The sequence below is a fragment of the Eptatretus burgeri genome, chromosome 8 (assembly GCF_056783735.1).
Source record: "Eptatretus burgeri isolate ZD-2024b chromosome 8, Ebu_testis_v1, whole genome shotgun sequence".
NCBI classification, from domain to species: Eukaryota; Metazoa; Chordata; class Myxini; order Myxiniformes; family Myxinidae; genus Eptatretus; species Eptatretus burgeri.
The window spans coordinates 4,988,755-5,005,773 of NC_140968.1; the positions used below are offsets into that span (position 1 = coordinate 4,988,755).

Below are 17,019 nucleotides of genomic sequence, written 5' to 3' on the forward strand. Positions count from 1 at the left end.
CGCCCCCTGTCCACCCCCTCACACTCAACCCCGCCTAATTCACCCCAGCCCCCGCCCACTCATCCCCTGCCCCATTCCACCCCTTTCAATTTGCTTACCCCCGCCCAAAAATTTGCTTACCTTGCCCCCACCTCTTCACTCCCTGCCCCCGCCTCTTCACTCCTCGCCCCCGTCTCTTCATCCCCCACCCCCGCCTCTTCAATCCCTGCCCCAGTTTCTTCATCCCCCGCCCCCGCCTCTTCACTCCTCGCCCCCCCGTCTCAACGAAAAGTGTTTATTCTGCTTCAGAGTTGAAAGTTGACTCTTGCCACTATGTGCTATGCACTCTTACAGGTATGAAGTCTCTTTCAGTCCAGGTCACAGTACCGAGAAAAACGTGACGCGACCGCGAGGAGCACAAAATTGGTCCTTCAGTATTAATATATAGACTAGCCGAAACCCCGTCACAGACGGATTCCGTTCATTCAACCACCCTCACTCGAGGGACATGGATTGGACAGGGTGTGCTTGTCCCCGCCTACTCATCCCCCGCCCCTGCCTCCCACCCCCTGCCATCAATTTGCTTACCCCCGCCCAAAAATTTAATTACCCCGGCCCCGCCCCCGCCTCTTCACTCCCCGCCTCCAGTCTCTTGATTCCCCGCCCCACTTGCCCCCAGGCCCCTGCCCCCTTATCCACCTTCTCACATTCAACCCCACCTAATTCACCTCAGCCTCCGCCCACTCATCCCCCACACCATTTCCACTCCCCCCGTCTCCCGCTTTCAATTTGCTTACCCCCGCCAAAAAATTTGCTTACCTTTCCCCCCGCCTCTTCACTCCCTGCCCCCGTGTCTTCACACCTCGCCCCCGTCTCAACAAAAAGTGTTTATTCTGCTTCAGAGTTGAAGTTTGACTATTGCCACTATGTGCGATGCACTCTTACAGGTACGAAGTTTCTTTCAGTCCAGGTCACAGTACCAAGAAAAACGTGACGCCACCGCCAGGAGGAGCACAAAATTGGTCCTTCAGTATTAATATATAGAAGATACAATGTTTCTTGTTGCATTTTTTGTGTCAAATTCACATTCTGAGGGAGTCAGCAAATGCAGAAGAGGTTTTTACATTGCAGACGCTATTTTCGAGAAGTGGAATTTACACCTATCAGCGGTGACTGTCTGTCGACGACAGATGTAATGACGTCAGCGAATGACCGATGATGTCATGACGTCCTGACGCCTCTCAGGGGTGACGTCACATGTCGCCATGGAAACAAATGTAAAACGAAAAGTGTTTATTCTGCTTCAGAGTTGAAGGATAACTATTGCCACTATGTGCGATGCACTCTTACAGGTACGAAGTTTCTTTCAGTCTAGGTCACAGTACCAAAAAAAACGTGACGCGACCGCTAGGAGGAGCACAAAATTGGTCCTTCAGTATTAATATATAGATAACACCCTATCCTGTGGGACCCCACTATTCACGGGGGATACATAAGCAAAATTGTGTTTGACCAGTTTGTGATTTTGGGAAGGTCTGAGGAGAGAGGAGAGACTGCTGCCTGTTTGTCAGAAGGATGAAAGATGTCATGGCAGAGAGGGGAGTCATCAGCAAAGATAGAGGATTTTCCAGAGAGTCAGTGAGATCATTGATGAAGATTAGGAATAATATGGGGCCGAGAACACTGCCTTGGGGTACTCCAGCCTTGACAGGGAGAGGAGATGAAAGGGTTCCGTTGAGAGCCACACATTGTTTACAAGAGTGGAGGAAATCAGTAATGCAAGAATGGAGTTTGCCTTGGATTCCATAGGCAGACAGTTTGGAGAGCAAGGCAGGATGCCAGACTGTATCCAAAGTTTGAGATATGTCCAGAGAGACGGCCCTGATCTCATGTCTGATATTAAGGCTCTCCACCATTGTGAGGAGAGTAGAAGCAGCATGCCCAAGGTAAAGTGACCAGGTCTGAATCACAATTCATGATCTGAGAGGAGGCTGTTGGAGAAAAGGAATGAGTATTTCAACTGCGATGATGAATTCCATGACGTTGCTGATGATTGGAAGGACAGTAAGCTTATTTTGCCGAAGTTAAGGGGATCCGTTTTTTTCACCTTTTTAAAAATGTAATGCTGTGATGCTGGCCGATTCACAATTTCCCAGGGGAATATCAAAGACCAGTCCTGAAGTGTTTAAAAAATAAAATAAAATAAAATAAAAAATAAAAAAGGTGAATATGCAAAGCGCGAATGTAGAAGCAGGTCACACTTTATGAGCCACGAATACACGGGGTCCGCAAATAGCGAGGTCGCACAGTACTGCGGAAAGTTAGCCGCTGAAGTCATTCCCACAATACTATTAAAAACAGATATACTGTACGTACGAGCTTTCATCTTGTTATAAAAATAATACATTTGATCAGTTTTTAACACACAATGTTAGAAATATGTAAGCTTTGCATCATCTAAAATGTCTGGGCTGTCTGATTACTGCAGAATACATTCGTATATAAATCTAAAATAAAACTAGAACGGCACTCGGAATGAGCGCATACCTCCGCCAGGCTCAACAGTTTACGTTTTATATCCCACCGATAGGACGGATCTGCATCCAGACCTGAACCAAAATCGAATTGGTTTGTTGTTGTCACCTCCCAAACTCATCCCCCAAGATTTGTCATAATCTGTCCATAACTTTTTGAACAAGAAAAAGAACAATCAGCGATTGCAGACCCTTGCCAGGATTTGTTTTGTGTGGTGTATTTTGTGTGGCATTTGTGTACTGGTGTGTTTTGTAATTAATAAGAGACATAATTACTACTGCCACTTTATAACTGCAGGCAGTGATGACTGGGTACGAAGACGTCCCACTTTAATTGGACACCTCACTCATGATGTTTTTAAAAAATTATTATTCAATTGAATTTATAATGGGATGAAAATTAATTCAATTCAAATCAAATGGAAGGCCAAACAGGTGCAGTCCTGCATTGTAGTCATCAGAAGGAAGCCAAACAAGCAAAAAGCAAAGATGAAGTCATCAGGAGGAACCTTGATAGGATTCACATTTCAGCTGCAACTCCTCTACCCTCAAACCCATCCAGGCACAGCCAAATGAGACTCATTCAAACAACAACAAAAAAAATTAAAAAGAACTCAGATCATAAAAAAAATTTAAATTATTCTGCATGCCAGACCATGTGTCCGATCAAGTTGAAATTTATATCAATTATTCCTGAACAAACTTGTACACCCAAGGCTTGGGGAACATTTGTGTAAAGTTTCGCCTCGATTTGTCCAGCTGTTCTGGAGAAAAATATTTTTTTTATAGGTTTTCAGGTAAATCCAATATGGCTGCCAAACCATGTGACCTATGATGTCATATGTGAACCGTTTGTTCCTCATAGATTGGTGGTCATGTGTGTAAAGTTTCGCCTCAATCTGTTCAGCCACTTCAGAGAAGATTTTTGAAGGTTTGAAAAAAGACAAAAATAATATGGCTGCCAAATCACGTGACCGATGACGTCATCAAGTTATTTTTTTCTGGGGACCATTTTATCCCAAGATGATCCTCAAATTTTTTTTTAATACTGATCAGATGTAGCTTTCTACATATGCAATTATGACGTGATAACAAAGGCACCTATGATGTCATTAAAAAAAAAATCACATTTATTCCCCATGAGGAGTACTTGCTGTGTGCCAAGTTTCAATTTTTTCCTTTGCGGTTTCATAGATATAGAGGTCCAAAGTTTTTCCATTTTGCAACAAGGCTGCCACACCACGTGACCTATGACATCACAATTATCATTGAAACATTGTACATGAGTAGTCACACCAATGGTGAAAATTTCTTTTCAATCTGACAAGCAGTTGCAGAGAAAAACACTAAAGTTCTGTGGGCACAAACAAACAAACAAACAAGCAGTCATAGACTGGTACTTACGAAATCGTCAACTTGACTTCTGACCTTGTCTAATAAAAGCTATCTCCAGAGAAGGTAGCAATGCAAACCAGAAGTTTCTACGATGATTCTGTACCAAACCATCAAAAATCTCCATTTCTCCACGCAATTATTTAATATTATTTTATCAAAGTCACAAAACCGTAATATTCGGCCATCCACCAACAATCTTTACATAATCCGACGGCTCAGCGAGTCAGGCATGCGACGATAACCTTTATTGGGATAAAAAAAGACTTTTAAACACCATCTTTATCGAAAACACCGTCAGCGCGCACACGGAAAACTTTAACGTGACTCAACGACGCGTCTGCTCGAGCGCACTGCATCACGTGACGAGCCGTGACGCGTCGAGTGAAATATTTTTTATACAATCTTAAAACGTCTCCAAAACATCCGATTTTTACCAGAATTTCGACAACCGAGTTTTAAGCGTCCGAAGCAATCGCAAAAACCGAAGACAAAATTAAAATCGAAGTTAAAACGAACTCGTAACGTCGAGCGAAGCAAAAATCTCCATTTCTCCACGCAATTATTTCATATTATTTTATCAAAGTCACAAAACCGTAATATTCGGCCATCCACCAACAATCTTTACATAATCTGACGGCTCAGCGAGTCAGGCATGCGACGATAACCTTTATTGGGATAAAAAAATGACTTTAAAACACCATCTTTATCGAAAACACCGTCAGCAAGCACACGGAAAAACTTTACGTGACTCAATAACAAGTCTGCTCGAGCGCACTGCAGCACGTGACGACCCGTGACGCGTCGAGTGAAATATTTTTTATATAATCTTAAAACGTCTCCAAAACATCCGATTTTTACCAGAATTTCGACAACCGAGTTTTAAGCGTCCTAAGCGATCGCAAAAACCGAAGACAAAATTAAAATCGAAGTAAAAACGAACTTGTAACGTCGAGCGAAGCAAAAATACTCCATTTCTCCACATGAATTTACGGAATTATGTTTGACCTCACTATGACCTTGACCTTTGACTGATTTTGACCAAAATCTAATCAGCGCTAGCCATCACCCTCCTGAATCACGTGGTGTAATTTGACATTGGTAGCTTCTTCCGTTCTCGAGTTATCGTGCCTACAAACACACAAACAAACAGAAACGGAAGTGATCAAAAAACTTCCGAAATCTTTAGATTTCGTAAGTAACAAACAAACCCAAATGCAATACCCTCTCCTTCGGCGAGAGTAAATATCATGTTATATATCGTTTTGGCCCCATCTCTCAATGGTGAAGAATCACATTAAAAAAATTCTCTGATCCAGATCTTCACCAAAATCTAACCAATTCGTCCTTGCCACACACCCAACCACGCCACCAAGTTTTGCCCGAATATGTCATCAACTTGAAAAGATATCCTACTCAAAGACAAACAGGGGTGAAAACATTTTACTTTTGTTGTGGGACTGTGATGGAATAACGTCAAAAGATATCGTGATACAAAACCAGAAGAGGATTGTTGTGTCATAATGTGGTGTCATTCCAACCTTGTTTGATTGTTTTTTTGAGATTTAGCTCTCTGTTTTTAGATTTTTCTTAAAATGTTTTTGGGTCTTGTTTCTGCAATTTTTTTTTTAAAGTAATAAAATGCTGAATGTTTTCTATATTTTGTTATTTTGGGATGGATTTAATCAGGGTTTATTTTAACGTGCAGTAGACCCCTACTTGGGCTGTTCCACAATAATATGCTACATTTAAGGGTCTTATCTTCAGGAGCTATCACAGAATTCCTAAAGTATCCATAGAATACCACTGACATGTTTTTAGGTGTATATAAATGTAGATATATACTATTTATAGCAAAACCAATATTGTCCTGAAATTAAAGCGTGCAGATAAAATTTTATTCACCGTGATGGGAATAAATCTTTGTCTTCAGTGTTGTATTAAAAACTAGAGATTTACCAAGAGTTTTATATGAACACATACGTTTTTGATTGAGACTGGTTTAGATTATATGTGTAAAAAGACGTTAGTTATGATATCCCACACCCTGAATTTGCCAAAAATATACTTCAATGTGAATGCTGGGGGGTTGAAAACAGAGTAACAAACATTATGCTGTCGGTCAATTCGTCATGAAAGAAACAAAATGTTCAAGATGCACAACCTTTAAAAATACGGTCTTGTTATTTTTGTGAGAACATAACTTAACCTAAATGACAAATGTGTAACAAAGGACAACCTTAGTGGTAAGTCCATATCGCCGTAAAAGCTGTACAAAAATCTGGCTTTCAGATTGCGGTCCAAAGTCACGTTTGTTACAGCAGGCTTTCAGCCAGTCAGAGGTCGTTTAATAATCATCACTACGAGAGCCTACGCTATATATATATATATATATATATATATATATATATATATATATATATATATATATATATATATATATATATATATATATATATATATATATATATGACAAATAGCATTTCTTGACCACAACCTAAAATTAATATTCAGTTGATTGGAAAAAAAAATAACTACTGTGGTAATGCCAACAACTTGAATGTCCATGTCACAATTGTGACATTTCTGTTAATGAAGACAGAACACCCCATCAATAAATTGTGCTGGGTGAGGTTATCTTCTTACTGTTGGATTCCAGTGGTGGAGGGGTCAGTCTTTTATTTCCCCTCATTTGCAAGATAAACTGGACACACTTAATGTGGACTATGTATGTTACACAATGGTTACCCATTACTGTGGAAAGGCTAAATTGTGCAGTTCGAAATCAATTTGTGCAGTACTAAAATTTATAATAAAAACTGAGTTTATATTTATAATGAGACATTGAGTAGTTAGCAAGGCTGTTCCAAATTTCTGCGCGTTTTGAATGCACTTGGATATTTACGGTTATACTTTTAGCTAATGATACTAATTTTATAGACTCCAGTGAAAAATCCTGTGTTGTGTACCTTGTCAAAGACTACAAAGGAACTTGAAATCTATAAAATGTTTAAAAATAGCCATTACAAATGCTTCTCCTGCCTCAGGGCCATGGCACCTGCCTCAAAGATTTGTGCAGTTGTAAAATTTCCTTCAAATAAACCCTGGATTTAATCCAAATATGTTATTAATTTTGGCTAGTGGTACATCTACCCCTCCCTACCCCCCTCCTCCATCAGCTCGATCCTGGCTTTTGTCTCAGTCCACCATGTGGATTAGCACCACTGAACTGAAAATAAATAGAAAGCTCTGCCATTCACAACACACAGAGAGTGGTGTAGCTACCAGACGTCATCTTGGTTAGCACTCGATGCTGGGTGAAGGAGATTTCCGTGATGCGTTTGCATGCAATTTAGAACGAAAAACGATCGTGTTTTTTCACCTTTTGTGTGATAGTTTTCAACAGTAAACTTTATCATAGTAACTACAGCACTTTCCTTTTCACAATAACGTTCAAGAACAAATATCGTTTATTTGGGAACGTGAAGAACTCGGGGTGGGGGTTTGAGGAAGCTTACGAAGATCAAGTCTGCCTGTTTTTCACAATTATTTTTGGTCAAAACTTAAAACATGAATTTACCTGTCGTTACTTTATTGGTTCACGGGCGCCAGCAGTGACCACTATTTTCGTTGTCTGTGTGTCTATCTGTCTGTGACTCTCTCCAGAGCATAGCTCCGTGACGTTTGATGCGATCTTGATGAAACTTGGACACAAGCTAGATATCATGGTCTAGTTGTGTCTTTTTGTATGAGGGGCGTCCCACGCCCCTTGTGGGCGGAGCCACGCCCACTTGAACTTTTTACTTATTTTCATTTTTTTTTTTTCGATTTGTTTCTCGAAATTTCATTTCCGAGAAGCTGTGCGTAATGTCCATAAGTAAAACATATTAAAAAAATCCAATTTGATTTGGTCAATTGTGACGGAAGAGATAGGTTTTTACGGTAGGGCTTCCTCAAAAGCTTCCACTAACTCAATTGTACCTATCGTGGCATTGTTCAATAATGCCCGTGAACGATCGTCGCCTCCAGGCTTGTTACATATCAAAATTATGCAAATCAAAGTGTTGAAATATAACCGACTTTATGTATAGTAATACCCAAATTGTTGGCAGAGTGAGCAGCCGAGAGAATGTGCATGCCTGCTGCAGGCAGGGTAATTCATCAATGTGTGTGCCATCCCTCAGATGGATGTTAAGCTGGATGTCCCGTCACACACTCGCCTGCCTCTACCCTGTCTTGCCTGAGTTCGAATCACGACCCAGCTATAAACTGTCATCCTGGTGTTTCACATGCAGGGTGATTAATCATTGTGTGTGAAGTCCCTCGGATGGATATTAAACCGGACACCATATATGAATACCTGTGAAACGTCTTTCCACAACACTCCCGTTACCGATTGGAGCAGTTTATTGAAACACAAAATGTCATTTTAACATTTGTTTGGCTTTTTAAATCTGGGACACGTTCAAAACCACCTTGATCAGCAACGGGAGTAAGCCAAGTGATGCCAAAGAAGAGAGCGCTGGTCACGTAACCTCAATCTTATGGCGCTGACACTTTTCACGGGTTGTGAGCATTCTATTTATTTTCAATGTTTTATATATTTTATTATTTTGGTACGGATTAAATCCATCAATGTCGTTAAATTGTTTTTGGTATTTGTTTCAGATGATTTGGAGGATGGTTTGGATATGTATCGCTTTTGGAATGGTTCTGTCCGGGTTCCATTTCCCCCTTCCCACAATCCTGGCCTGGTTTGATCGAGTCCACATTTACGTTTGATTTATTTTCGTAATTAAACGATTAATGTTTTATATGTTTTTAAATTTTGGGTTGCGTGCACGAGCCCAGAGACAAAGTGACTTTCTCACGTTGAAATCAACATCATGGCTTCAGCAGCTATTGAGGTAGGTTGGGCTGCAGTATCACATTGTTTGAGGGGAACAACGAGAAGAAGTAGAAATTGGTGATTTAGCGATGTCCTAATATGGTACTTTAACGATGTATTTTGGCATCTTTTTGATCGTTGATCGTTCAGAAAATGCTCCTGAATAAAAGTTATGGCTTTGAAATGCTTATGACATCGCTCTTAATGAATTTATGAGCGTATCATTGTGTACACATTTGAATGGGCAGACATTTTTTCCCCGTATCATCCCTCGAATGGAGTACGACCGTACCTCATGAGATATATTCTCGTGTGGATCGGCTCGCTACGCTTGCCTCACCACACATCGCTACTGAGGCAAATGCTCGTTTTACGTGAGTTGTACGCAAGTTGCTGTGTTGTCATGACAAATATAAAATAAAACTTAAAAGACCTCAGTGCAGCGTTATTAAAAATACTTCGCCACATTATGAAAAACACTTCACCATCACGTAACTGGCACGTATTTTAAACACCTCAGCGCTGCATAAACCGCCACGTTATTAAAAACACCTCACCACCACGTAACTGCCATGTCATTAAAAACACCTCACCGTCATTTATAACCACCACGTTATTAAAAACACCTCACTGTGACATAACTGCCATGTAACTAAAAACACCTCACCTCCACACAACTGCCATGTTATTAAAAACACCTCACCTCCACATAACTGCCATGTAACAAAAAACACCTCACTTCCACACAACTGCCATGTTATTAAAAACACCTCACCTCCACGTAACTGCCATGTTATGAAAAACACCTCACCACCACGTACCACCATGCGATTAAACACACCTCTCCACCACGTTATTAAAAACACTTCACCACCACGCGATTAAAAACACCACACTACCACGTTATTAAGAACCTCACCAAGGCGTTATTAAAAACACCTCACCACCACGTAACCACGATGCTATTAAAAACATCTCACCACCACGTAATTGCCATGCTATTAAAACATCTCACCACTATGCCATTAAAAACACCTCACCACCACGTTATTAAAAACACCTCACCACCATGTTATTAAAAACACCTCACCACCACGTTATGAAAAACACCTCATCTCCATGTTATTAAAAACACCTCACCAACACTAAAAACACCTCAACACTGTTATTAAAAACCCCTCACCACCATGTTATTAAAAACCCCTCACCACCATGTTCTAAAAACCACTCCCCAATACGTTATTAAAAACATCTCCCCCCATGCAATTAAAAACACCTCACCGCCATGCAATTAAAAACACCTCACCACGAAGTCATTAAAAACACCTCGTTATTAAAAACACTTCACTGCGACGTAATCACCATGTTATTAAAAACACCACACCACCATGTTATTAAAAACATCTCACCACCATGTTATTAAAAACACCACGTTATTAAAAACACCTCACCTCCATGTTATTAAAAATCTCCGCACCACCACGTTATTAAAAACACCTCACCATCACATTATTAAATATACCATCAGAGATGGGGAATCCCCCACCATTGAAAAATAATTGAAATCAGATAAGCGATTTTCCATTTATAACAAAAAACATTTTTTTCAAGATGGCCACCCGTCAGCCATCTTGTTTTCAAGATGGTCGGCCATCTTGGATCCGGCCACGCCCAAAATCAACCACCATTGAAAAATAATTGAAATCAGATAAGCGGTTTCCCATTTATTACAAAAAACATTTTCTTCAAGATGGCCACCCCAGTCGGCCATTTTGGATCCAGCCACGCCCAAAATCAATAGGGTTCTTCCTTTTCAGGTGGTACATGTGTGACCCAAATTTCAAATCGATATGGCGAAAAAACATTTTTTTCAAGATGGCTGCCCCAGTCAGCCATCTTGGATTGGGCCACGCCCAAAATCAATAAAGTTCTTCCTTTTCAGGTGGTTCATGTGTGACCCAAATTTCAAATTGACATGGCGAACAGTTTATGAGTTATCACACTCACAGCTGTAAATGTTGGCGCCCGGACGGACGGACAGCCGGACAGACAGCCAGACGACCTGGGCGACAACAATATCCCCCTTCCACCACGCAGCGGGGGATAAAAACACCTCTGCCATGGTATTAAAAACACCTCACTGATACATGATTAAATATACCATCAGAGATGGGGAATCCCCCGCCATTGAATGAAAAAGGTCATACATATTCCATATAATGAGGGAGGTGAATTGGAAACAAGACACCATTTGGTCATCATCTCGAAAAAGTTCCCCAGGGGTGAGGAACGTAGTAACCAAAAATAATTGAAATCAGATAAGCGGTTTCCCATTTATTACAAAAAACATTTTCTTCAAGATGGCCACCCCAGTCGGCCATTTTGGATCCAGCCACGCCCAAAATCAATAGGGTCTTCCTTTTCAGGTGGTACATGTGTGACCCAAATTTCAAATCGATATGGCGAAAAAACATTTTTTTCAAGATGGCTGCCCCAGTCAGCCATCTTGGATTGGGCCACACCCAAAATCAATAAAGTTCTTCCTTTTCAGGTGGTTCATGTGTGACCCAAATTTCAAATTGACATGGCGAACAGTTTATGAGTTATCACACTCACAGCTGTAAATGTTGGCGCCCGGACGGACGGACAGCCGGACAGACAGCCAGACGACCTGGGTGACAACAATATCCCCCTTCCACCACGCAGCGGGGGATAAAAACACCTCTGCCATGGTATTAAAAACACCTCACTGATACATGATTAAATATACCATCAGAGATGGGGAATCCCCCGCCATTGAATGAAAAAGGTCATACATATTCCATATAATGAGGGAGGTGAATTGGAAACAAGACACCATTTGGTCATCATCTCGAAAAAGTTCCCCAGGGGTGAGGAACGTAGTAACCAAAAATAATTGAAATCAGATAAGCGGTTTCCCATTTATTACAAAAAACATTTTCTTCAAGATGGCCACCCCAGTCGGCCATTTTGGATCCAGCCACGCCCAAAATCAATAGGGTCTTCCTTTTCAGGTGGTACATGTGTGACCCAAATTTCAAATCGATATGGCGAAAAAACATTTTTTTCAAGATGGCTGCCCCAGTCAGCCATCTTGGATTGGGCCACGCCCAAAATCAATAAAGTTCTTCCTTTTCAGGTGGTTCATGTGTGACCCAAATTTCAAATTGACATGGCGAACAGTTTATGAGTTATCGCACTCACAGCTGTAAATGTTGACGCCCGGACGAACGGACAGCCGGACAGACAGCCAGACGACCTGGGTGACAACAATATCCCCCTTCCACCACGCAGTGGGGGATAAAAACACCTCTGCCATGGTATTAAAAACACCTCACTGATACATGATTAAATATACCATCAGAGATGGGGAATCCCCCGCCATTGAATGAAAAAGGTCATACATATTCCATATAATGAGGGAGGTGAATTGGAAACAAGACACCATTTGGTCATCATCTCGAAAAAGTTCCCCAGGGGTGAGGAACGTAGTCACCAAAAATAATTGAAATCAGATAAGCGGTTTTCCATTTATTACAAAAAACTTTTTTTCAAGATGGCCGCCCCAGTCGGCTATCTTGGATCCGGCCACGCCCAAAATCAATTGGGTTCTTCCTTTTCAGGTGGTACATGTGTGACTCAAATTTCAAATCGATATGGCGAAAAAACATTTTTACAAGATGGCCGCCCCAGTTGGCCATCTTGGATCTGGCCACGCCCAAAATCAAGTGTTCTTCCTTTTCAGGTGGTACATGTGTGACCCGAATTTCAAATCGATATGGCGAACAGTTTATGAGTTATCGCACTCACAGCTATAAATGTTGACGGACGGACGGACAGCCGGACGACCTGGGTGACAACAATATCCCCCTTCCGCCATGCGGTGGGGGATAAAAACACCTCACCACCACGTTATTAAAAACACCTCATCACGATGTTATTAAAAACACCTCACCACCAGATCATTATAAACACCTCACCAACATGTTATTAAAAACACCTCAGCACCACGTTATTAAAAATACCTCACCACCACATTATTAAAAATACCTCACCACCACGTTATTAAAAACACCTCACCACCATGTTATTAAAAACACCTCACCACCATGTTATTAAAAACACCTCACCTCCACGAGTAGGGTAAGAATACTGGTTCTGGCTCACTTTTCCCCATGTAAATGAATGGGGGATTTTCAGCGATTCCCTTTTTTTTCCCTAAAAATAAACCCCCTTTTTATCCCAAGGTATATTTATTTGTCTCCCCTTTTAACCTGGAGGTTGAACCTCATTGAATTGAACACCTGGGGGTTGAACAGCTCACTCATTGAACCTATAAAGATTTGTTCATTCTCAAATTCCTTCAATAGTTTAATTTTCTTTGCACAATAATCCCCATCTAAAATATTGACAAACAAAACATTTGAATCTTTATATTTTTGAAGATACCCCTTTTATGCCATTACGAAATGATAAACTTCTCTTAATGCTCTTGTTTGACCACCTCCTGAGCCACAGGTTATTTTTTTGTTAAGCCCCGCCCACTTTTCTTTAAGCCCCGCCCACTTTCCACAAGGTATTCAATAAGCCACGCCCACTTTCCTTTAAGCCCCGCCCACTTTTCTTTAAGCCCCGCCCACTTTTGCTAAGCCCCGCCCACTTTCCACAAGGTATTCAATAAGCCCCGCCCACTTTTCTTTAAGCCCCGCCCACTTTTGCTAAGCTCCACCCACTTTTCGTGAGGTATTTTTTCTAAGCCACGCCCACTTTTTCTAAGCCCCGCCCACTTTGCTAAGCCCCGCCCACTCTTACATCATTTCCAGTTCATCTCTGACTCACAAAGAAATCACTAGAAAATTACAGGATGTTATGGTTTTGAAAAATTTCCCAATGAAGGCTTGCCTAGGCTTGCCCAGGGAATTTCCAAAGGAAACCACACCCACCAGTCTTTCCCTATAAAAGCTTCAAGCCCAGGCTCCATTTTAAACATTTGTTTTTGCTGGCAATGGTGTGCTGTGTGCTTGCCTGGAACTCTCTGTCTTGTATGGAACTAAACCTTCAAGTTGATGAACTGGATTCAAACCTCTTATCCATTGAGGTAAGATTTTTATTTTCCTATTTTCAAACTTTGATTGAAGCATACTCATTTAATAATTAAATAACTTAATTAATACATTATTATTTTCTCTCACAGGAAATTGTATCTGAAATACAAAATGAAAATACTGCTTTTGCTACAACTTGGGGGGAAATTGTTGGCTTGGTTGAAGACCTTATGAGCGACCTAGACCTTGAGTGGGATGACTTTGGGGTTCCTTGGAACTCTCTGACTTGTATGGAACTAAACCTTCAAGTTGATGAACTGGATTCAAACCTCTTATCCATTGAGGTAAGATTTTTATTTTCCTATTTTCAAACTTTGATTGAAGAATACTCATTTAATAATTAAATAACTTAATTAATACATTATTATTTTCTCTCACAGGAAATTGTATCTGAAATACAAAATGAAAATACTGCTTTTGCTACAACTTGGAGCGAAATTGTTGACTTGGTTGAAGACCTTGTGAGCGACCAAGACCTACAGAACGAGCAAGACCTTGAGTGGGATGACTTTGGGGTTCCTTGGAACTCTCTGTCTTGTATGGAACTAAACCTTCAAGTTGATGAACTGGATTCAAACCTCTTATCTGTTGAGGTAAGATTTTTATTTTCCTATTTTCAAACTTTGATTGAAGCATACTCATTTAATAATTAAATAACTTAATTAATACATTATTATTTTCTCTCACAGGAAATTGTGTCTGAAATACGAAATCAAAATACTGCTTTTGCTACAACTTGGAGCGAAATTGTTGGCTTGGTTGAAGACCTTATGAGCGACCAAGACCCACAGAACGAGTTCGTCCTTGATGACCCAACCAAAGAGTTATACCTTGGAGACCAGCAAAATCCTGAAAAAGAGTTTTACAGCAATAGTACTCATTGTGAGTTATCAAGACAATACCCACTGAACAAGTTATACGTTGATGAGCCAGAATACAAGTTTTACCTTGGAGACTCACAAATTTTGAAAAAATCAGTAAATGAGTTCTGCCTTGATGGTTTAAATAACTACCTTGGAGACTCAGGAAAAGGGTTCTGCCAAGATGGTTCTAAATATGGGAACTACCTTGGAGACTCACAAATTTTGAAAAAATCAGTAAATGAGTTCTGCCTTGATGGTTTAAATAACTACCTTGGAGACTTGGAAAGTTGGGTTTATTTTGAAGACTTGAAATGCTACCACTCTTTGGGATTTAAACCTATCAAGAAAGTTCTTACTCCCTCTTTCTATGTCATCAAACCTGAAAGCCTTAAAAGACAGAATTGGAAGAAGAGAAAAAAAAAAAACGTAAAATATATATATTGTTGTGGTTACCAAATTCGCAAACCACCATTCAGGTCCCTTAGGTGAGGTATCTCGGTAAGTGCATGTGTAGTTAGGCCCAAACCCGTTGTCTAGTGGGAATACATGTCATTTATGCGAGCTGCGACTCTTCAGGATAGCCGTTTTTCTTTTACTATCTTTATTTTGGACCAACCGCCATGATTACCACCACAACCACAACATCAACCACCAACCACAACGCCGCTTCACCACAACCGCCACGACCTTCACGTCACACCTCGCAACCGTAGCATCGCCACCGTTCTTGCCCCGCTGTGGGTACCGGTGTTGGACTCGTGCAGGGCGCACGTTGAACAGCGTGTACAAAATCACGGATTTTGTGCTTCAAAAACGGATCAAAAACGACACACGCCCACTTTTTGCCGTCCAATCGGTGAGCGAGGGGCGATTTGGCCCCGCCTCCAGAAAGATCGATATATGCAAATTTGTGGATCAAAAAGCCTTCACGCCCACTTTTTCTCGGGCCAATGGGGAGCGAGGTGAAAGGTCAAAGGGAGGGGGTCAAAGGCGAAGCTACGGGGGATAAAAGGACCGTGTTCGTCAGTCAGAGCAGTGTGGAAGTCTGGAGCCCGAAGCCTGCAGTAGCTGGAGAAGCTGAAGAGAGTCGAACGAGGAGAGCCCAAAGAAGAGTCCAGGGTGGAGAGTCCAGAGGCGGAGAGGCGGCAGCGGCGAAGGCAGACGAGGGGGTGCTCGCGACGGTGCCGGGAGCTGCACGCCCGAGGAAGGCCGGCAGCGCGACCTGGCCGAGGTGGAGACGCACACCAGGGATAATAAAGATCCTCTATACCCCGAGCATCAGCAACCGCCTCCTGTTTCCCCCCGCGCTGAGATAGTGCGACCAAGGGGGCCCCTTTCCCACCCCCTGCCAGGCACTGTCCGCGAGGCCCGCGGAGTGAGGCGCCATCGCCGCTCCGCGTCTCATCACCAGACGGGTAGGCGCGACCCGGTCTCGGCCTCAGGCCCGCCTCATTCTTGAGGGTATTCTTTCCTTGGTTTTGGGTATGTGTTGTCGGCGCCGTCTGTGAAGTAGAATTGTATAAGTGTTGCCGTGTGCTCGGTAGTCGGTATTAGCTCTGCACTGTGTTTTCACTTTTATATTTGCTTTTTGTGTAAATGGAATTGTGTTTTCTTTTTTTGTGTGCATTTGGTGGAATTGTATTTGTGTGCTTCCCGTGTGCCGCGAATAAATGTGCTTTATTGTTGAACTGTTCTCCCGCTTCGCTTCGTCTTTTCCTCCATTGAATCCTCATCTTGCTTCACGTAAAGGGTTGGTAGTGGGCTGAATACGCCCGATAATTAATCGAACCGTCGAGGTCGACGATAACACCGCTCGGTTATTCTGATAGTACGGAACGGGTCGCTTAAGTGGCCCGTGTCCGAAGTCGACCTGCGGCGAGGCGCGATCGCCCGGTCTACCCTCCGCGTGGGTACTTAGGTAGGTCGAATTTGGCGAGCAACCCTATCCCACGCGGGGGCTGATTGGCTCGATCGCGGTGAGACCGAAAGGTCCACCCGTGACTGGTTCCCGGCGTTAGTCCGAGAGGGTCACGACTGGATTGTCCGTCCGGTGGGCGACGTGCCGCGATTCGAGTTACGTGGCCGTCAGCACGCCGGCGGGCGCGAAATCTGCAACACTGGTGTCAGGTCGTGCGATACAAATTCATCGCCCTCCTCGCGGCACTGGTATTGGAGAACAGGAAAACGGGCTCTCCTGTCTCCGGCTAAATTCACGGGAATCGGTCCAGGGGTGAGAG

At 42.2% G+C, this 17,019-nt stretch overlaps 1 protein-coding gene across 1 annotated transcript in view; it reads right to left on the reverse strand.

Moving 5' to 3' along the window:
* Positions 1 to 832: 832 nt before the first annotated feature.
* Positions 833 to 17,019, reverse strand: part of LOC147020979 (uncharacterized) — a 192,273-nt gene continuing 176,086 nt past the window's right edge. Inside the window, exon 2 of the mRNA XM_085890755.1 lies at positions 833 to 5,036. Coding sequence (XP_085746881.1) covers positions 5,028 to 5,036 — 9 coding nt within the window. The 3' untranslated portion in view covers positions 833 to 5,027. The remainder of the gene's footprint in view (positions 5,037 to 17,019) is intronic.